Source organism: Rosa rugosa, chromosome 5 (genome assembly GCF_958449725.1).
Source record: "Rosa rugosa chromosome 5, drRosRugo1.1, whole genome shotgun sequence".
In the NCBI taxonomy this organism is placed as follows: Eukaryota; Viridiplantae; Streptophyta; class Magnoliopsida; order Rosales; family Rosaceae; genus Rosa; species Rosa rugosa.
This window is the reverse complement of record NC_084824.1, coordinates 2,292,689-2,315,176: the sequence shown is the minus strand read 5'-3', so window position 1 is coordinate 2,315,176 and position 22,488 is coordinate 2,292,689. Positions and strand designations below refer to the sequence as shown.

General features: G+C 38.7%; 2 protein-coding genes across 3 annotated transcripts; one reads left to right on the top strand and one right to left on the bottom strand.

Moving 5' to 3' along the window:
- Positions 1 to 3,137: 3,137 nt before the first annotated feature.
- On the top strand, positions 3,138 to 9,155 carry LOC133712080 (DNA (cytosine-5)-methyltransferase CMT3-like). 2 transcript variants are annotated; one of them, XM_062138157.1, is made up of 20 exons: positions 3,138 to 3,739; positions 3,844 to 3,878; positions 3,998 to 4,088; positions 4,482 to 4,589; positions 4,687 to 4,803; positions 4,896 to 4,995; positions 5,179 to 5,312; positions 5,721 to 5,786; positions 5,903 to 6,160; positions 6,384 to 6,442; positions 6,524 to 6,590; positions 6,698 to 7,027; positions 7,102 to 7,170; positions 7,243 to 7,414; positions 7,847 to 7,959; positions 8,081 to 8,185; positions 8,303 to 8,346; positions 8,425 to 8,494; positions 8,641 to 8,744; positions 8,844 to 9,155. In XM_062138157.1, the coding sequence occupies exons 1-20, from the start codon at positions 3,431 to 3,433 to the stop codon at positions 9,007 to 9,009; spliced, it is 2,517 nt and encodes an 838-aa protein (XP_061994141.1). In that variant the 5' UTR covers positions 3,138 to 3,430; the 3' UTR covers positions 9,010 to 9,155. The 2 variants fall into 2 exon arrangements, with proteins under 2 accessions (XP_061994141.1, XP_061994140.1); XM_062138156.1 differs by having other exon boundaries at positions 5,101 to 5,312.
- Positions 9,156 to 9,296: 141 nt separating this feature from the next.
- On the bottom strand, positions 9,297 to 10,511 carry LOC133712081 (uncharacterized). Its single transcript, XM_062138158.1, has one exon. The coding sequence runs from the start codon at positions 10,374 to 10,376 to the stop codon at positions 9,435 to 9,437; it is 942 nt and encodes a 313-aa protein (XP_061994142.1). The 5' UTR covers positions 10,377 to 10,511; the 3' UTR covers positions 9,297 to 9,434.
- Positions 10,512 to 22,488: the final 11,977 nt, after the last annotated feature.

The following is a 22,488-nucleotide window of genomic DNA, read 5'->3' as shown; positions in this document are numbered from 1 at the left end:
AGTTTGAGAAGTCACTAGGGTTGCTTATTTCATTGGACCGGCTTCTCTGCTATAATATTAGATGTTAGGATTTGCTATAATTTAATCTAAGGCTGCCACATCAGCAACTAAGGCTGCCACATCAGCAAATCACGATCTAATGGTTCTAAGATGAAAAATTTCTAGCACCCTAAGGCTGTGTTTGTTTCACAGAATCTGGGTATTGGGAAAGGAAAGTCTTTCATTTCTTGTATTTTCCTGTGTTTGGGATGGCCAAGGAAGGGAAAATGTTAATGTCTAAAAGTCCGGCGGTAGCTGAACCTTTGTTAACGTTGATCCGGTGAGCGGATCGATACTTGCGGTATTCTCAAAACCTCCGCTACCTGTCAAGTGAAATACAAAGGGCGTCAGAGGGAGACCGCGCTGGGCGGTCTTCAACTCTCCGATGCCTAAGTTAGTCAGTGTATTTATGTTGACAAAGTAACAATAGGTAAGTATTGAAAACGTAATTAATGAGGAGAGAGGAGAGAACCTTTTATAGGTGAGGAAGAGGTTGATATTCTCTTCGTCTTCGATGTGAGACTGATATGCTTCAGTTCCCAGTTTCAGAAGCTTCTGATGTCATCTTGGCGCGGCGCGTCGGCGGCGATCTGGAGGTGGTCCGACGCTGAGGCTGTAGCCCGCCTGGCGGTGTGTCTGCATGTCATTCCTTTGATTGGAATTAGTACCTTTGGCAGTATAATGAGCGTAGCCCATTAGAGCTAATTATGCTTGCAAATGTACATGTATGTACAAAAAATGATTCCCAAATGAAAAGAAAAAGAGGAGGAAACTTGTTCCCCCTTACCCACCTCAGGAAACTGATTCCCCCCCCCCCCCGGCCCCACCCACTTGCAAACTGATATGACTAAATTGTCCCTGCTTAAAATCATTATTTGCTAATATAACCAACTATATTTGTTGTTTGTATGATTTTTGCACTACCCCTGCAGTGAAAACTAAAATGTGTATTCTTACTACATTCCTATTCTTTCCAAACACTGGAAAAGAAAATTGCTGGGAATTGCAATTTCCCATGCCTATGGAAAGAGCAAGGAATTGATTTCCTTTCCTTTCCTTTCCGCGAACCAAACGCAGCCTAAGAACAACTCCACCGGTAGCTTCTTGACCGGTCACCAGCTAGGAAAAGCTGAGGTGGTGACCATGGAGGAGAAAAACGGGGCTCCAGCGGTGGGCTTCTGACCAGCCAAAATCCAGACTTTCTTGACTGATGCCAAGAAAAAAGCTAACGGCATGACATTTTCCTTGATCCAGCCAATCCATCTGCCAGCTCGGCCCAACTGATAAAGTGGGTGACATCATCTACACAAGTGGAGTAAAATAATTATGTAAATGGGTGACTTTGTCGTGTAGCATGATTGCATGATTGAATGAGACAGCATGATTGCACGTGGAAGCTAGCCATTGGTTGCTTTAGAAAGTTGAAACAAACTTTCATTAAATCTGGACCGTGACTTCAATTAATGGAGAGATCTAACGGCGTATAATTAATCCATCTATATATGTATATAACGGTAACAAAAAGGTAAGGAAAAAAAATTGTAAAAAAATCTGAAAATTTCCACTGAAAATATTATGAAAATAGTAAATTGCAGTTTTGAGGTCCAAAACGATCCCGAAAGCCCAAAAAACCCCCACACGTCGTGGCAAGGCTACGAGTTCTCTCTAGCGTTGTTCCCATTCCGGAAAGCTATAGCAATCACAATTCTGACATTAAATATAATACAAATCTCCATTATTACCATCTATTTACATCAAATCTATTTCAATTTTCTAATAAAAAAAATAATAAAATTTCAATGAACAGTAAATCTGACTGGTCAATAAACAGAACGGGTGGAAACCCATGTCTAGTGGCAGTAAACAATTTCTTGACTGGTCGACCCCTTGACTTTTCGACCTTGACATTTCTTGACAACTGGTGGACTTGCTCTAATATTGATGTTGAAGCAGAAGATTAATATCCCCTTTGTCTCTCTCTCCCCTTTCCTTCTGTGTCACCTGAGATCTCTTTCTTTTTTTCAAATGGATGGTCTCCTCCTTTCTCCTCTGTTCCTTTCTCTTTTTCCAGGTATGTAATCACTGCAATTCCAGGTAAATCTTTCAACCGAAGGTGCAAGAAAAGCGAACCCAAGAATTAAAGAATAGTCCATCAAAAATGGAAGAAGAAGGAAATAGAGAATTAAGTTCAATTCAAAAATGGTGTTAGGATTTTTAACTGATTCAAGGGACAAAATACCATTTTTTTTTTCTCCAAATTCGTCAATGCTCTTCTCTATTTTTACTCAAATGGCTAGCTATTCAATACAACCTTTCATGCTTGGCGTCTTATCGGGTCGTTCCTCGTGTAGTCCTGCCTTTTATCTTTCGCGGTTGGTTTACAAAGCAAGGGAGAGAGAGACATGCTGCAGCAACATGAAAATTGATTTTTGTATCTTTTTTATTTTCAACCATTCAATTAGATTGTGGTGACATGGTGGACTCACGTAAAAAATCTAGCAGGACCTAGCATCTAATATTATAGCAGAGAAGTCGGATCATATTTCATTACAATGATGGGACAAAGAAAGTCTCAAAATTTGCTTTGCTCCGTTGGAGCTTCTCGTTTTCCGCCTAAAGTATTTCTTGCTCAATTATTGCAAGTCTGTTAGTGATAGCCATGGCTACTTTATTATGTATGATTTCTTAGAGATTTCATTAGAAGTTATTTTCAAATTTTATAAAAGAAAAAAGAATACCACGAGAGATGGTATAGTAGTCAACCCTCTTCTTATTCGCCAATAATTGTGAACCATTGGAGCATGATCAAATGGTGATTATAATTCCCTCAAAAAAAAAAAAAAATGGTGATCATAATTTTAATTATATCCATACAATAAAATTCTAAAAAATAAGGAGCTTGACATGGTTTGACACTTCAAAGGTATTATGACTTTATGAGAGGACTCATTTCTACGAGCTACTACACCATAAGGAACGTGAGATTTTGGCCACAAAAATTGTGTGTTATAGTTCACAATTTTTGGTGAAAATATCATGAACAGCTTTAGGATCAACATTGCCACAGGGAAAAGATAACCTGAAACCCGAGATGCCAATAGCCCAACACAGTCACACACACCAAAGGCCCTACCCAACACCCCTAAGATGTCGCAACGTTCTAAAGAAAAGAGAGGGAAAAGTCAACCCAATCCCAAAATTCAAATTGAAATCCACTTCCCGTACAACTCGGAATTCCCGCCCATCCCGCTCACCACTAATTTCGTGTGTGGCCCACCACTATATAAATTGCTCACTCATTTTTACCCCCACTCATTCACGAGTCACGACTCCTCCCAAAACCCTCACTCTCTCTCAAATTGCTCTCTGTAATTTCTCTCTCTGAATTTCAATGGTGACGCCGCGGAAGAAGAACCCTAAGGCGTCTCCGAAATCGAAGAAGACAACCGATCCGGAGCGAGCTTCACCGGAGGTACCTGTTTCTTCCACGGTCGTTGACGGCGGAGAGATGAATCCATCGGCGAGGAAGAACAAGTCCAATGCGCCTCCCGCCTCGGCTCCGGAACCTAAGAAGTCGAAGAGAACCAAACCGAAGGCAGGTCCTTGTTCCATTGTCGTCGACGGCCCGGAGCCTACGTTCGTCGGCGAACCGCTTACCGACGAGGAAGCTCGGCGGAGATGGCCAGAATCGTACCGAAAGGTTAGGGTTTCTGTTCGCTGTGGTGAGATTGCTTAAGTTCATTTCCAATTCTCCTGTTTTTATTTGATATATATATATATATATTTTTCCTATTGATATTTCAGGAGAAGCAAGTTGCTGGACCAATCAGCTCTAAGGGGTGAGTTTTTGAATTACTAGCTTCTTATATTTAATGCTTGTGCTTTATATACGATTGTTGGTTCATATTCTTGTTCTGCATTTTGATTATTTGTATTTTTTGATGTATTGTGCAATTAGAGATGAAGATTCTCTTCAGGCTCGTTCTCACTTTACAATGGCTGAAGTGGATGGTATAAGATATGATCTGTATGATGATGCTCATGTTCTGGTAAGTTTTGTTGTTCTTCGATTGGGGATATGCTGTAGTATCGTAGCAGTAAAGCAAACAGACATTTTTTTTGTTTTGTTTTTCATAATTGAAATTGTACATGTCATAAGAATTGCACTTGTTAAATTCAAATTGAAATTATAATAGGACAGAAAGAAGCAAACCACTAAACCTATCATTCTAGATTGGCTATTTACTTTTTTATATAAAGCAAAATCCAAGGTTCACACATGTGCTCTGTAATTAGTGAATTACTGTGTATAACTAATTAAGACATTTGAATGGTATCACCTTGCTGAATAAGATAAACCGGCATGAAATGTTTTCTAATCCTTTTCGTCTGCCTTTTCAGTATTTGAATATTTTGTTTGGTTTATTTGATTGATTCTTCAGGCTGGAGAAGGAGAGCCACAATACATTTGCAAGATAGTTGAGATGTTTGAGGCAGTAGATGGGCAGTTATATTTTACAGCTCAATGGTACTACCGAGTACAAAACACTGTAAGATACATCACATGATATCTCATTATAATTTTCCATCTTTGACTGTCATGATGTCTTAAGTAATTCTAGTCCTTTTATTCTTTTGTTGTTTCAGGTCATCAAAGACTGTGTTGAGATTGATAGTAGACGTGTTTTCTTCTCAGATGTGAAGGACCGCAATCCTTTGGAATGTCTTCTTGAAAAGATTACTATTGTTAGATTGGCTCTAAATGTATGCATGAAATTTCATTTCTATGTTCATGCAATTTTCCTATCATTTTCATATAAAGCTAGCAATCTAATAACAATATTTTTTTTTCCTAGGTTGATCCTGATGTTAAGAACAAACTTATTCAAGAGTGCAAGTATTATTGTGACACCAAATACTTGTTGCCTCATTCAACTTTTGTCAATTTACTACCAGGTTATTGTCTTTCATTTTTTGCTGTCAAGAAGTTGGTTCATGCCTCATTTGGAACAAACCAATGTTCACAAGGATATAAAATTTTTACATGTATTGAACTCACAGAAAATATGCAATCGGGAAGTCATATTCCATCAACAATTTCTTGTGGGGTTGTTGGTGAATCTTGTCATGTTAACTCAGAACTTATGAAAAGCTCCATAGTCAGGGAGCAATGCTTACAAGAACTTAAATTGCTGGACTTATATGCTGGGTGTGGTGGGATGTCAACTGGCCTATGTTTGGGTGCTCGATTATCCAATGTAAATCTTGTCACGGTAAGTTTTAATTTGCTTCATTTCTATCTTTTTTGGAATTTGCTAAACTAATTAACATATTTTTCAGGACATTCCTTTTTCTTGTTCTAAGACTAGTAGCAACATAAATAAACAGAACAAAATTAACAGTTTTTTTTTTTGGTAATAAACATCAGTGCACCAATTATCAACAAGGATTCCAATTTTGATATCCCTAATGCCTTTCACACAAGTACCAAAGCACATGGGAAATTTCTCTATTCATATTCTAATTGTCTCTATATCTCCTCCACTCTTGGAGGCTGTGAGAATGACTTGTTTCTTGTGAAATGTTTTAAGTTTGCGCTTTTAATTAAATATGATTGTAGATTCACACACCATAGTTTCTCTCCTGATAGTATTAGCTTATTTCACTTCCTTTCTTATTAGAGATGGGCTGTTGATATAAATGAATATGCGCTCAAAAGTCTAAAGCTTAATCATCCAGAAACTGAGGTATGTGTTAATAGCTCTCATTTGTTTATTCATTTGTTCCTATTCTTTTATTATAGCTTTCTAGTTCCTGTATTTCTATTCACATCATTTATTGGCTAACTTTCATTTCATTTCAGGTTAGAAAGGAATATGCGGAAAACTTTCTGATTTTGCTGAAGAAGTGGAAGGGACTATGCATTTCTTTTAACTTGGTTGAGGGCGAGAATTCAGAGATACCGGTCAATTTCTTTGCAACAAATGACCCTTCAGATGAAGAAGAGGATGAGGACCAGAATAAGGATAATGCTGAAGATTCTGAGGTTTATGAAGTCGAAAAAATACTTGATATATGTTATGGGGAACCAGAAGAGAAAGATAGGGGGCTGTACTTCAAGGTATCAACTTTATAATCCTAAGCAAAAGTTATTTGTGGATGTGAATGTATGTTTGTGCCTGTGTTCATTTGTAATGAATAATTGATCTTTTGCCTTTAATAAATGGCTTGTTTGTGTTCATTTGTAATGAATAATTGATCTTTTGCCTTTAATAAATGGCTTGTTTGTGTTAATTTTCCAAAATGCAATATATGGATTTTACTTTGTGATGTATGCTGTGTAGGTTCATTGGAAGGGCTATGGTTCAGATGAAGATACTTGGGAGCCTATTGAGTCACTGAGGTAATTCTTGCTCTATGATCTCTGCAACATTTTTTGCAGTTTATGTCCAGAAAGATCATGCTATAACTATCTGTTAAGCAGGGATTGCAAGGATAGTGTACAAGAATTTGTTTCTCGTGGCTTCAGATCAAAAATGTTGCCGTTACCTGTAAGTTTTAATTTGTGCCATTTAGGTTGGTTTAGATATTGTAGTTTGTTTATGTAAATAATTGTAACTGAATCTTGATGTAAAATTGTTGTGTTCTTTACTTATAGGGAGATGTTGATGTGGTGTGTGGTGGACCTCCTTGCCAGGGAATAAGCGGATTCAACCGATTTAGGGACAAGGAAAATCCTTTGAATGATAAGAAAAATGAACAGGTGGTTGTTTTTATGGACATAGTTCAGTACCTTAAGCCTAAGTATGTCTTGATGGAAAACGTGGTCGACCTTTTGAAATTTGCGGAAGGATTCCTTGGGCGATATGCCATTGGACGTCTTGTTGATATGAACTATCAGGCAAGGATCGGTATGATGTGTGCAGGAGCATATGGTCTTCCTCAATTCCGTATGCGGGTTTTTCTATGGGGGGCCTGTCCTACTGAGGTATGTTTGTTAAGTTTCTCATTTTTATCATTGGGCTGGTTTTTAATCTCATGGGGGCTATTTGATTTCTGCAGCGGTTGCCACAATACCCGCTTCCTACCCATGATGTTGTTGTCAAGGGTCATACTCCAACTGAATGGGAGGTATGAGTCTCAATATTTATGTTTTTAAGTTGACTTCTCTATGCTCTCGCATCTTAAAAGTAATATTTACAGGAGAATGCAGTTTGTAGTGAAGGGCATCAATCTACATTGAAAGAAAAGCTCTTTTTGGAGGATGCTCTATCTGACCTTCCTGCTGTAAATAATAATGAGTGCCGTGATGAGATGCCATATGGAAGTCTCCCCCAGACTGAGTTCCAGAAGATGATTAGACTTACCAGAAACTGTAAGATGCTGCTTCGGTTTTGGTGTATTTATTCTCATTGATCTGTTTCATTTTTCGTTGTTTCAAATGGTATTGCTGAATAGCTATGACAGTATTCAGATGGTAGTGGTAAATAGGTACAAAATGTGGTCTGAAGTGATTTGAACTTTATGGGTTGTTTTGTACTTGTGGAAGAATGTAGGCACATTGTGATACTACTGTTGCAGGCATTTAAAGAAAAAAGAAAAGAAAAAAAAAAAAACTGATTTTCATGATGCGTTTATATGTTTTGAAACAATAGAAATCATGAATTAAACTTTAAAACATGTTTTGATCATCTCTTACAGGTAAATGGTTAAATAATGATAAGAAACAAATAATTATCTTTTTCTGCACACTATGTTATTTGTAGTTGTTGAGCAACCTATAAATTATGTGTTTCTCTTAATGCAGATTTATTGGGATCTTCAAAGAGTGAGCCTTATAATGTGATGCTATATGATCACCAGCCTTTGACAGTGAATGCTGACGATTATGCTCGTATATGTCGCATTCCCAAAGAGAAGGTTCCTTACTTCATCTCTAATACATGATAACATGTATTTAGTTTCCCATAATTGATATAATCCTGTTATCTGACTGGTGTTCCCATAAGAAACAAATAATTATCTTTTTCACATTAATCAGGGTGCGAATTTTAGAAACCTAACTGGTGTTCGAGTGCGTCCTGATAAAACAGTTGAATGGAATCCTGATGTAGACAGGGTTTATTTGGACTCTGGCGCTCCTCTGGTAAATATAGTATTTATATGAAATTTTTCTTTGCTGATTTACTTTATTTTGTGCCGTACTTTGCTGTAACATTTTGTTTTACTATACTGTTTAAATGTCTTGGCATTGTAATTGTAGGTCCCTGACTATGCTATGTCATTTGTGAAAGGGAAATCATCAAAGTAAGTGTTTTATTTTTCTGGTCCAAAAAAGTATTTGAATGTTCATTATCATCATCTATGCTCCATACAATTTTGTAGACCGTTCGGACGTTTGTGGTGGGACGAAATAGTGTCCACCGTTGTCACTCGGGCCGAGCCCCACAATCAGGCATGCTTTATATTTGTGGCATTAAATTTAGACATATTATATATATATATATATATATATATATATATATATATATTTCTCAAATATATGTTTAATTGTTTATATATACATAATTTATCGGATACATAACTTGGACTTCTGTACAGGCTATCTTGCATCCTGATCAAGACAGAGTGTTGACTATACGTGAAAATGCAAGATTGCAAGGCTTTCCTGATTATTACAAACTCTGCGGGCCAGTTAAAGAAAGGTATCTTGTTATTATATTGTTGTCTTTCCTGACGATGCAGTACACTTAATCAAACTGAGTGACTGACTAATCGTTACATCTTTTTTGGCAATGTTTTAGATACATTCAAGTTGGGAATGCCGTAGCAGTTCCTGTTGCGCGTGCTCTGGGATATGCACTAGGGCGTGCTCTCAGTGGTTTAGTTGATCATCGTTCTATGTTTGAGTTGCCTGATGGGTTCCCTAATCATCTGGAAGAGATTCCTTCTCCAGAAGTTAGAGAATAGTGAATGCCACTTCACAATGAACCAATATATGATGACCTTCTAGAGAATCCAGATTATTCACAATCTTCTTAGATTACTTATTGATCATTCATGGTCCATTATTCTTGATCAAACAAAAGAACATTATTCATTAATAATTGTTTTTGTACAGATTGTTATCATTTCTGGTAATTTGGTTATCATAGATTTTGTTTGCTTGTCAAACCCACATTCTCAATAGTCAACATATATCTTCAAAAAAAAAATAAAAATTAGTCAACATATAGATGTCTACATTCATCATTTATTCTAAATGGCCTGGCTTATATCTTAATAGTTAATACCCTAGACTTAGGATCGTAACAGCTAATTGTAATTGATGTATACTAACAGGAAAAAAAGGAATCTAGTGTAGCTCATAATGGCACTGACATATTACTTCTCAACTAGAGTCCAATTTCCACATCAACTCTCTTCTCTGAGATCAGGATTTTGCAATTGTAGGAATAAATCATGAACGCAACCCACTTCACCACATTGCCAGTACAGAAAAGGCCCATCTGAGCAACAATTCCACCTTTTCCTTCATAGCATTTAAAGAAGAGGCATGCCAGCCTTAAACCGAGTCCCCAGACACCGAAAATAAGCATCAAAACAAGTCCTTGCCGTCGTTCTCTACCTCTGCTTAGATAGGCTGAGAACATGAGTGCATTAGCCCCATGTCTGTTCTCCAGTATTGAAATTACAATGCCCATGTTCCATATAGCACCCCACTCTAAGTAATTTGCTAGCAGTGCCATACAAGCTGCCTTGTATAGCACTCTACAATATGTATTATAGTACCCAAAGTTTCTCAATAGAACATAGTATACTGAGACTAACCATATTGATCCAACTACAGTACAAGTTGATAAGAAAAGTACCCAGATGGATGTGACAAGAGTTCCTTTGAAGCGCACCATTCTGGTAACACTGCCACCACCAGATACCTCCCCGAACTTCCCTTTTCCTCCTAACTTTGAGGCCAAATCGACAATCACAAAAGCACTGCAAAGCTCTAGGAGATGGAGAGGTATCAGATAAAGAAGTCCCAGTTGTATCAAGTTGTTGGAAAACATCTGGGCCATACTTGTTGCAGTATGCAGCTGTGTTTGCCAATTGTAGTTGAAAAAACCAGAATTTTGGTTTAGAAACTCTGAGATTTGAACCAGGGTTCTTTTCAGGTGTGATTCATAGTAAATTGAGAAACAGAAAAAGGGTAGAGAGGTGAGAAAGGTGAGTACAATAAAGCTGTGGTTCTTGCAGATTAAATAAAGAGCTTCTTTGAGTATATCAAAGACTCCAAGCTTTTGCTTCAACATGATGATATGGTTGCTTTCCATATCCATGCCCTTCACTAATTCACTTGCTGCAAATTAAGAAGGGGGTTATATAATCAAGATTGTATCAGATCACTTTCAATTCAAACCCAGTGGGCATCAGGTCATTGGTTTTGGTTGGTATTTGAAAATGATAGTATACCTGTTACTCTATAGTCTATTAGACACAGAAATATTTCTAAAACTGCAGCTTTCACTTTGAATCTGACATTGAATAGACTCAATAGAGCAACGATCACATAACAGAAAAATGAACCAAAAATTGATTTTACATCACTAAACGAGTACTTTTCATGGGAGTTATTGCTAAGAGTTGTAGTAAACAGTATTAAGAAGTATTCAACATGGCTTAAGAGCTATTTGACGTTCAAACCTTGCCAAGTGGTACAAACTGAAACACAAAACAAAAACTTATCACAAACTATAGAGCTAGAGAATAAATGGACCTTTTCTGCCGACGATTCTTGCAATCGAAGTAATATACTGTGAAAACCATCCAAGTCATGACCTTCCCTAAACACAATAGGCCTGCGTGAAGAAAAACATGTGCAATATCTGTACTTGGAACGTAAAAACTCTGTCCTCTAAGGAGGGTTGGCAAATTGGAACTCTGTCCTCTAAGGATGGTTGGCCAATCCGAGCTCCAAAGAAGAAGCATCAAGACGAATCCTCGTAGTTTGTTTCCTTTCATTAACTGTGTTGAGGTTGAAAATGCTTGAAATCCTCTCTGCTCCTCTAACTCTAAAACGGACACAACAACACTTAGCTTCCACCAGGCATTGTACTCCACCCATATAGAAAATGTCACAGCAGGAACCACAACATGTACAAACTTCAAGATTAAACTGTCTCTAAAACCTGATAAATGCAGCTGTTGTACATGAATACAATAGGACACATAAGGTAAACAAATATTGTACAACATGGACATAGCAATGAATGTGAAAACACCGTCGCGCCACCGTGATTTGGATATGGAACTTTTCAGAAGATCTCTGAGACCCATTGAGGCCTTATGATCACCATTACTAGTATGGATTGTTGAGGAAGCATAGATGGTTGCCAGTGCAGTGAGGAAGTTGACCAGGTCATCCATGAACACTTTCGGAAACTGAGTGATCGGTTCTACAGCCCGAGAGGTTTTTATGGTGGCGAAAGTGGAGGTGTAAGTAAGAATTTTTCGCTTTTCTAATGCCTCTATGAACAAATTAATAAGCGGATCCTGGATATGAAGTAGTCTTGGTATTAACGTTATGAAAAATAATGGAATTAAGGTAATCAAAGTAAAGGTTATGAAATTGGGATTTCTGAAGGGGATTTTCATGGCTGATATGATTATGGCAAAGGTGCCAAGAAACCAGAGCTTCATCTGCTCGGGATCTATTGGATTCTTCATTTCCAAGTTTGATTATTGTGGGTTTTAAAGTTTTTTTCACTCATTATTTTCTTTATATATGATGCAAGCTTAGCCCGTTCTTCTTCTTTATTTTTTATTTTTTTGTTGAAGGAAAATTGACTTAGTGTGCCTTATCAAAATAGGAATAGTTTCATGGTTGTAATAGGAGAGAAGGTTCTAGAATTCCTAGTCCTACTCGGATTAGTTTTCCTTGTAACATTAGAACATGTACTTTGTAATCCCTATATATAGGGCTCCTATTCTCAATAATGAACACACAATTCTCTCATCAATCTCTCTCAATTCTATTATCCTTAAACACGTTATCAGCACGAGCCCTAACTTGAGATCAAAAATCCAAAACCAGAAAATTCTTCAACATCATCTTTTCACCGTTGCACCTAGCCCGGGCTAGACTAGCCGCTGCTGCCCACCTGCGCACCCCTGCGCTGCACGCTGCCCCTGCAGCCCTTACGCACCTGTGTGCCGCCTACTGCCCCTGCAGCATCGCCGCACGCCTGCTGCCCCTGCAGCACAGCAGGACGCTCGTTCCTGTGCAGATCTGCCTTCTTGCAATCCCCGAAACGTCTTCATAAGGACCTCAAATCAAAATTCTTCCTTCATCAAAGTTGTTCGTCTCTGTCTCTTCTATCTGACCTTCGAACTTCAGCCTTATTGGAGTTGTTTTGAGACCTGTACACCAATCGAAGTGAAAGCTGTTAAGAGGCAAATCTGCTCCGATTTTCAACAAAAAATCCTTGAAAACCGCTGCTGCCACCTTCAAGCATCACTGTAGCAGCTCCTAGCCCACGCTAGCCTCATCTACGTGCCTGCCCCTGCAGCGCCTACGCGCCTCTACGCACGCATCCGTCGGCCAGCTCCTCGGCTTACCTCGGCCAGACCTGTATCGGCCACACAGCAGGGATTGAAAGATAGTTTGCAATCCCCGACCCAGGATCGATAGCACGCCTGCATCAACACGCGCGTGCATTGAGAATTTCAAATTCTGAAATTCATGAGTAAGTTTTCACTAGTAAGTTGTTCCCATTTTTTGAAATTTAAATTTATTTTTATTTTTTCGGGGACTTACAAAATCCTTTCTTCTACATCCCACCTTTCTGTAACGTGGGTTCGATTTGCTAAAAGCGAAATCGTGGGGATTCACGCTATATACGAACTAAGAGTGTTCGTGATCTTCGGACTAAGAGCGTCCGTGAGCATCGATTTTTACGAACTAAGAGCGTTCGTAGGCTACGGACTAAGAGCGTTCGTAAGCATAAAAAATTTGACCATATAAACGTCATTGGTTTCAATCCAAATCCAAACATTTGGAAACTATCAACATAGACAGTGGTTATAACTCTTTCTCACTAGGCGTACTCAAGAGTAATTGTGATGTCTAGGAAATGTTTGAACTGAGAGAACGGTTTAAAAGTGAGCAACGCTCCACCAAAATCTCGCCTTACCTTACCTGGTCACAACCAAATTGGAATTACCAAACGAATTGAGTAACTACTACTTGTCTATGCTTGATTATCCTTTTTGGATTAAATTTAGAAACTTTGACGTAATCATTGGCTTTCATTGAAATAAAGTGTCGATTTTGATTCGAACTTTATTCATTCAAGTATGTTTCCCGGAGAGCTAGAATGCCTCGTGGATAGTGCTACTACGCACACCATACTTCGAAATAGGCAGTTATTTCTTGAGATGACGCCTACTCGATCTTCAGTGACTACGATGGCAAGGTCATCTAAATTGATTCATGGTCGAGGACCAGCTCAATTCTTGTTGCCACATGGCACAATCATTAATGTCACTGAAGCTCTCTACGCTTCTAGGGCTGAAAGAACCCTTTTGAGCTTCAAAGATATAAGAGCCAATGGTTTTCATGTGGAAACACATTGTGAGAATGGACAAGAGTTCATTTGCATCACCTCTAATGACTACGGACATAAACAAGTATTAGAGAAACTTAATTATGTGTCGATCTAGTAGGTTGTATGCAACCACTATTCGAATAATTGAATCCAATCATGTTATGAGAGATGATTTATGGGATTCTGACACATATAGGCTTTGGCATGACCGTTTGGGACACCCAGGTCGTGATATGATGATCCGTATATTAAAAACTTCACACGGACATCCATTTTTCAGAACGAAAAGAAGTAAAAATCGGATTTTGGACACCGAAAGAGCACCTGCGCCTCACGGCGCTGTTCACCCCCAGAACCGGCCATCCTTGGCCGGCGCCACCGTCCCCCTGCGGCCTCAAGGTGGCATTGACGCCACCAATGCTCTTTCTACTCCAAATTTTGCTTCTAAAGTCAATTATGACTTCGTGGCTCAACCAAAATCTTCATTGGTTGTTTCTAAAGCCCATCATTCGTTCTGCAAAGCCTGCTCTTTAGCAAAATTAGGATCGAGACCATCCTATGCAAAGGACACTAAAGAAAACATACCATTCTTACAACGAATCCAAGGTGATATTTGTGGACCTATTCAACCACTATGCGGACCATTTAGATATTTTATGGTGTTGGTTGATGCATCGACACGCTGGTCACATGTCATGCTATTGTCCACAAGGAACGCTGCATTTGCTAAACTCCTAGCACAAATAATTAAGTTAAGGGCTCACCACCCTGATCATCCTATTAAGTCTATAAGATTAGACAACGCTGGGGAGTTTACATCAAAAACTTTTGATGATTATTGCATGTCCATTGGGATTGAAGTTGAACATCCAGTTCCTCATGTTCACACCCAAAATGGTCTCGCAGAAGCCGCCATTAAACGACTACAAATGGTCGCTAGGGCATTGGTAATGCGCACCAATCTCCCTATTTCTGCTTGGGGCTATGCAATATTGCATGCAGCTGTGCTTATTCGTCTGAGGCCCACTGCCACTCAACCCTTTTCTGCGTCCCAGATGGTGACTGGGTATGAGCCTAATGTCTCACACTTACGCATATTTGGGTGTGCAGTTTATGTGCCAATTGCGCCGCCACAGCACACCAAAATGGGTCCTCAACGACGATTAGGCATTTATGTTGGATATGATTCTCCAACGATTATCCGCTACATAGAACCCTTGATAGGCGATCTCTTTACCGCTAGATTTGCGGATTGTCACTTCGATGAGACAGTCTTCCCGTCGTTAGGGGGAGATAAGAACATCAATGTTCAACAGGAACGATAGGAATTGTCGTGGTCTGTCCCCACTCTGTCTCATCTTGATCCCCGAACCGCACAGTCCGAAATTGAAGTGCGGAGAATTCTCGATCTTCAGAACGTAGCAGAATCGATGCCTGATGCGTTTTCTGATATCGCTAAAGTGACGAGATCACACATACCTGCTGCAAACGTGCCTGCAAGGATTGATGTCCCTAAAAATAGAGGACATGACGCCATCTCAAGGGCAACTGAGCATGGCGCCAACGTCCCCTCTCATAGTGATGGTGACGTTGTGGCTAGGCCCATGGCTCCTGCCAGGAAGTGCGGGAGGCCTATAGGTTCGATGGATTCTCGCCCAAGAAAGAAGGCGAGTTTGACAAAGAATAATCCATTGATCATTGATGTGAATAATCCATCTCATGAGAATATTCCGGATTATGGTTATGTCCAAGAGACATCATTGGGGGACGCTCCAATGTCAGAACCAACTCCAGAGAGTAGAGAGATCTCCATAAATTACACTAGTGTACATGAGATGATGGATAGAAATTCTATGGCGATTGATGATGCATTTGCATATCATATTGCAAAAGGAATTATAGAATATGATGATATCGAACCTCGCTCTGTTGAAGAATGTCAACGAAGAGCAGATTGGCCTAAATGGAAAGATGCGATCCAGGTTGAATTGGATTCACTAACAAAGAGACAGGTATTTGGGCCTGTAACGCAGACACCCCCAAATGTAAAGCCTGTTGGCCATAAATGGGTCTTTGTTAGAAAGCGTAATGAGAAAAATGAGGTGGTAAGATATAAAGCCCGCCTTGTGGCTTAAGGTTTCTCACAACGCCCTGGAATCGACTACGAGGAGACATATTCTCCCGTAATGGACGTTATAACGTTCCGCTACCTTGTCAGTTTGGTAGTTTCCGAAAAACTTGACATGCAGCTTATGGATGTGGTTACAGCATATCTCTATGGGGATCTAGATTTAGAGATATATATGAAGGTTCCAGATGGACTTCAATTACCCAAATCAAGTGGCTCTAAACCACGGAGCGCGTTTTCAATAAGATTAAAATGCTCACTATATGGATTAAAACAATCCGGACGGATGTGGTATAACCGTCTAAGTGACTACTTGATTGGGAAGGGATATATTAACAATGAAATATGCCCATGCGTGTTCATTAAAAAAACAAGTTCCGGATTTGCAATCGTAGTAGTTTATGTCGATGACATGAACCTAATTGGAACTCTAGATGAGTTAAAGGAAACTGCTAAATACTTGAAATCCGAATTTGAGATGAAAGATCTTGGGAAAACACGGTTTTGTCTCGGTTTAGAACTCGAGCACCGTAGTGATGGAATTTTGGTCCATCAGTCTGCATATACTCAGAAAATTCTAAGGCGCTTTAATGAAGATAAAGCAAAGCCTGTGAGTACTCCCATGATTGGTCGTAGTCTTGAGCCCGGAAAAGATCCGTTTCGTCCAAAGGATGAGGACGAAGAATCATTAGAGGCCGAAGTGCCCTATTTAAGTGCAATAGGCGCATTATTGTACTTAGCTCAATGCACAAGACCAGACATCTCATTCGCAGTGAACTTGTTAGCTCGACATAGCTCTGCGCCAACACGCCGCCATTGGATTGGTGTAAAGACAATCTTTCGATACCTAAGAGGTACGATTGATGTGGGCCTATTTTATCCCTACAGAGAGAAGTTGAATGATGGAAGAATGGGATCGGACCCCATTAGGCATGGAGCCGCCATGACCGTCGGCCATGTTGTCACAGCCAGCGCCGCCGCCGCCCATGGTGGCCGGCCTCACCCTATTCCCCTCCATCAAAACGACAACAACGTTTTGATGGGTTTTGCTGATGCAGGGTACCTCTCTGACCCTCACAAAGGTCGCTCCCAAACAGGTTATGTCTTTACCATGGGAAGCACTGTGATATCTTGGAGGTCTACAAAACAGACCCTTGTTGCTACTTCCTCAAATCATGCAGAGATTATTACATGAAGCCGTACGTGAATGTATATGGCTAAGGTCTGTAATTAGACATATTCAAGGAAGTTGTGGTTTGAAGTCTACCACAGATGAACCTACATGCATTTATGAGGATAATGCAGCTTGTATTGAACAAATGAAGTTAGGTTTCATCAAGGGCGACAACACCAAGCATATATCACCTAAGTTCTTTTACAATCAGAAACAACAATCACTTCTAAAGATTGAAGTGAATCAAATCCGATCAGAGGATAATGTAGCGGACTTATTCACTAAGTCGTTACCTAAATCCACCTTCGAGAAACATGTGAAGAGCATCGTATTGAGAAAGTTATCCAAACTCCCACGATTGTAGCAATCAGGGGGAGATATCGACATCAGGGGGAGTTATGATGTCTACATGTTCGATCTCGAAGAGTAGAGGACGAGTTGTACTCTTTTTCTCCTCCTCGAGCGTATTTTTGTCCCACAGGGTTTTTCACTCAAGCAAGGTTTTTAACGAGGCAACGGATGAAGCGTCACCACCAAGTTTAAGCGGCACAAGGGGGAGTGTTGAAGGAAAATCGACTTAGTGTGCCTTATCAAACTAGGAATAGTTTCATGGTTGTAATAGGAGAGAAGGTTCTAGAATTCCTAGTCCTACTCGGATTAGTTTTCCTTGTAACATTAGAACATGTACTTTGTAATCCCTATATATAGGGCTCCTATTCTCAATAATGAACACACAATTCTCTCATCAATCTCTCTCAATTCTATTATCCTTAAACATTTTTCAAATAAGAACCGGCTGTCTTCATTTTCTTTGTTTACTGACTCAATGATTCCAACTACATCATGAAACAAAGTAATCACTACCTTCTTAAGTATTGAAATGTCCAAAGAATACAGGACAAGGTGACGAGCAAGACATCCATAAGAATGTAAAAACAGGGACTAATACAAAGTTCAAACCTTAAAATGATCTATACTAGCTTAGGCTCTTTTCTCCTCAATTCATAGTCCATATCAGATAAAACTGAGTTATGATAGTACAACTGGAATTCTTGACATGACATGATAACAAGATTAACATCCAAATAATGTGCTTGACTATAGTGCTATTTCACCAACATCTTTCACCGACACTCTTAGCCTTCATCATCAACTTCTTGTCGGCAACCCGGTTCTTGCAATCGTAAAAGTAGATCATGAACACGACCCACTTCACCACATTCCCAAAGCAGACCAAGCAAACCTGTGCAAGAATTCCATTCCCTCTTTCTTTGCAGTTAATGTATAAGCATGGCAGTCTTAAACATATTTCCCAAGCAAAGAAGATACACATCAAAATAGACCCTCTCTACTCGTTACCAATGCTGTAATATATTGCTAGAGCAAATGCCTTTGTTCCGTGTATCCCCTCCAATATTGAAGTCACAATGCTCAAATTCCACACAGCATTCCATCAAACACATTGTTAGCGTACCTGGATGCAACATAATAGGTTGTTGCTAAGCGTGTTGATACGAATAGAGTACAAGTCGATAGGACAAGCCTGTAGACAGATGTAAAAAAAAGTGCCTTTCAATCTTGTTTTGTTGAAGGGTATATGCACCATTTCCTTGAGACTCAAATGTTTCTCTTCTTTGTATATCCGTGATGCCAAATCGACAGTCACTAGCACAGTGCCGAGCTCTAGGAGATGGAGAGGCACCAGATAGAGAAGGACTAGTTGAATCAAGCCATCAGGAAAGTCTTGGTTCAATATTTTTGATGATACCAATTGGTATGAGCCATTCAGAGTGGATGTACTGATGAGGTAGTCGAAGAACATCTGACATTTCAACCAGGAATTTCAGGAGAAAAGATTCGCAGTAAACCAAGAAACAGAGAAGAGAGGAAGTGAGGTGACAAGAACAATGAAAATGAAGAACTTGATGTTTCCAGTAATGGTTATAAGAGCTTTTTTGACAATATCGAAGGCTTGCAGCTTCTGATTCTTTATGATAACGCTGCTTTCCATTTCCATGTTTTCACCTCCAAGCATAATGAATCTGATCACTTATCAGCTTAACTCAGGACTTTAATTTACTGTCTTGCTCATTGCACCGTTATTTTTGCTAATTTTTCGCATCAGAAGCTATTGTTTATAAACATTGACTTTTTGTCTTTTAAGATCAGCTTGCCATCTTGGACCCTCAGTTTAATAATCAAGGGAAGTCCAGCCATTCGAGACAGTTTTTTGTATAAAGTTCTTCAAGCCTGACTAATCTTATATAATAGAGAAGCAAATAATTTATGCAAAGAGAACATAGTTTATGAAAGTTGTACATAATTTTACACCTGAATTAGTACGCAGAATTGTAAGAATTTATGACAAGCTTTTGTGACGATTCTTACAGTCGTAGTAATAAATAGTGAAAACCACCCAAAACATAATCCATTGCAAACAGTAGAGGATTTTTTGAATGAAATGATATGCAGGTATACTGGAAAAACTCCACTTAAAGAGATTTTTCAAACCTGAGAGCACACTAGAATGGAGAATTATCAAAACCAACCCTCTTATGGGGGTGTATTGTATATGGAATTAGTGGAACTTTTAAAGAAATCTATGGAATTTAAAAATCTGGGTGTATTCAATATAGACTTTTAACAGTCCATGAAAGTCTTGAGGTATTCAATTAAGATTTTTAAAGACTTTATGAATTCCACCAAAATCTAGGGGTATTCAATTAGGATTTTTAAAAATGAATAAAAGTATAGAGGTATTCAAAATATCATTCATACTTATGGAATTAGAAAATCATGGACTTTGTAGTGTTAACTATACATACCAAACTCCAATAATTTCCAGCCTCCAGACCAAAGATTTGAAAAAGTCTATCAAAGTTTCCTCTTTAAAAAAAAAAAAAAAAAAAAAAAGGTCTATCAAAGTTTTTCTCTCTATGCACGAAGAAGTTGGTCATTCATCATCTCTCTTTCTTAATTTTTTGTTTTTTTCTCTAATTTTTTATGATATCAACGTTTTTTGATACCCAACATGTTCATTATAGTTCTTGAATGTGATTTTTTTTTTTTTTTTTCAATTGTGATACTTCGAACCCTAATAGCAATAAAAATGATTTATGAAACCCTAAAACCCAAATATTGTGGTCTACCCCTAAGACCTTGAATAGTGTTGCTATGGCATACTAAATTTTATCTTATTAATTAATTATTCTCATTAATTTGAATTTATATTATGGTTCAAAGAAAGGTTGAACAATTGAATTTCAATTGATTGATTATAGATCAAGACATTGACCAATATTTGCTACAATATATGTTAATCGGCGAAAACAAAATTGATGAGAATAATTAACCATCAACATCAAGTGATCTATATTGCATATTTATGTTGTTGGGAGATTAAGAATGAGAACAAACTTGCTAGACAGACTAACGATCATTCATTTGAGTCAATTTCTATTAGAAGATACTTGAGTATTGAAGAGACAACGAGTTATTATATTGTTTTGTGTTTGGGCTGCTTTTGTTTTGTTTTTTTGTTTATTGTTTATTGTTTTTTGTTTTTATATTTTGTACATGCTAGGAAATTTGTAGAAGTCATTCATAATAAAGTATATAGATTTTCATGAATCAATAAAAATATGTTGCTAAATTCAATGGTTTTAAGAAATCCATAACAGTCTATCAACTTTTTAAAGAGTTTGTGGACTTTTCAAAAAGTCTGTCATTTAAAAAAAGTCTGCACAAATCCAAATACAATACACCCCCCTTAGTCTATTTCCTCTGCTTAGCTCCAACGAGGTTGAGTAGGCTTCAAAAGGCCCTCTGATATTGTCTTCTAAAACGGAAACAACAACAGCTACATTAGTCAAGGCTTTGAACTCCAACCATTTGGCAACGGCCACAAATGGAACGAAAAATTGTAGGATGATCAGGTATAGATTTGTAGGCCTTGCCCTTAACCAATGTCTAAAACCTTCTAAAAAGATAGAGGAAATTAGGGACAGAGAAAAATATGTAATTATAGGCTCAGGCCACCGAATTTTGGTGATCGAACTCTGAACAAGATATCGGAGACTCATTGACTTGCCAACACTAGTCGTATAGATTATTGAAGCAGAGTAGATAGATGTGAGTGCAACGAGGAACTTGAGCATGTCAAAAAGCCACGCATCGAGTACTCGTATTGTCCAATCTTGAATCGAAGGTATAGAAGATTTCAGAGTGCCAGGGTGAGTAATGAGCCGCCTTAGCTCCAATGATGCCTCCATGATGAAACTAGGCTGCCAAAAGTCATAAGGTGATCTTGGTATGAACTTCATCATGCAGAAAAGAGGAAAGGAGGTGATCAAATTGAAGGTTATGAAATTGAGATTTCCCAAAAAGATTTTCATGGCTGATCCCATTATACCAATGGTGCCAAGAAACCATGGCTTGATCTGCTCAAGTTCTATCGGATTCTTCATTTCGGTCAGTCAGTACGGCTACAAAGTTTGAATTAATGAGGTGGGTTTGGTATGGTTGCCTCTTCAATATATACAATACAAAATGGAACCATTGTAGGGAAGAGGATTGTATGCACCGACAGTGCAAGTGCACTGTCGGTTATTTTAATATCTAAAAAAATAACAGTCACTCATCTTGTACATACCTCCAACAATATGGAGTATTTGCTATCTCACCAAGCATAAGTAACACCCTCTTTGGGACACCCACAAGCCATGGTGAGGCCCAACCGCTACTTGCATCTTGTAGCCCTATGTTCAAGCTACGCTACGGTATCCGGAAGTCGCAAATCCGTCGCCGGGAAGCCACCTTTCCGGCCTTGCAAAGTTGCCCTCACAAACTAGGCTTTCTACACTAGAATAGTTGTTACTTGTCCCACATCGAAAACAATGTAAAGGAGATGACTTCCTTCACTTATAAAAGGAACTCTCCTCCCACTTAAACACCATTCACTCCATTACAACACACTTTGTAATCATGTTAGGCCGCAAGGCTTGACACACACTAGTATAAGCTTTCAAGTGAACGTAGTCTCCCGCTCTTAGCGGGAGGTGAACCACTATACATCTCGTGTCAATCTCTCTCTTTCTCTTTACTTATCGTTAATTAGATCCCCACGGATCCAAGCATTAACACATCTAATCCATTGTAGTTGCTTTCAATTTTATTTCAAAACAATGTTATATTTCCGGCTGGTTCTTTGTCATTGTATTCATTTGACGTGATGCTCAGAGCACGTCCTAACATACAGTACTTTACTTTGTTTTTAGTTGTTGAATCTCCCAAAAACTAGTGGCCGGACAAGTAGACAAGCAAGACATGCAGAAGAAAGTAAAAAGAGGTACTAATACAAAGTTCAAAACTTCAAACGATGTGCATATTTTGTCACTTCTTCTCTGAAATTTAAAATTTTCCACCAATGTAGTAACAGAAACTTTACATCTGATTGTGAAACTTAACAACATCTAAAAAACGGAAATTGAGTATGTCAAGCTGCAATGCACAATATTGCAGTAACAGAAACTTCACCTAATTCA

Excerpts from the sequence above, each read along its gene's own strand:
- LOC133712080 (XM_062138156.1), top strand. The coding sequence starts at position 3,431 with ATGGTGACGCCGCGGAAGAAGAACCCTAAGGCGTCTCCGAAATCGAAG. Across the intron at positions 6,591-6,697 it reads CAAAAATGTTGCCGTTACCT|GGAGATGTTGATGTGGTGTG; the intron begins GTAAGTTTTAAT and ends CTTTACTTATAG. Across the intron at positions 8,347-8,424 it reads GTGAAAGGGAAATCATCAAA|ACCGTTCGGACGTTTGTGGT; the intron begins GTAAGTGTTTTA and ends ACAATTTTGTAG.
- LOC133712081 (XM_062138158.1), bottom strand. The coding sequence starts at position 10,376 with ATGGATATGGAAAGCAACCATATCATCATGTTGAAGCAAAAGCTTGGA.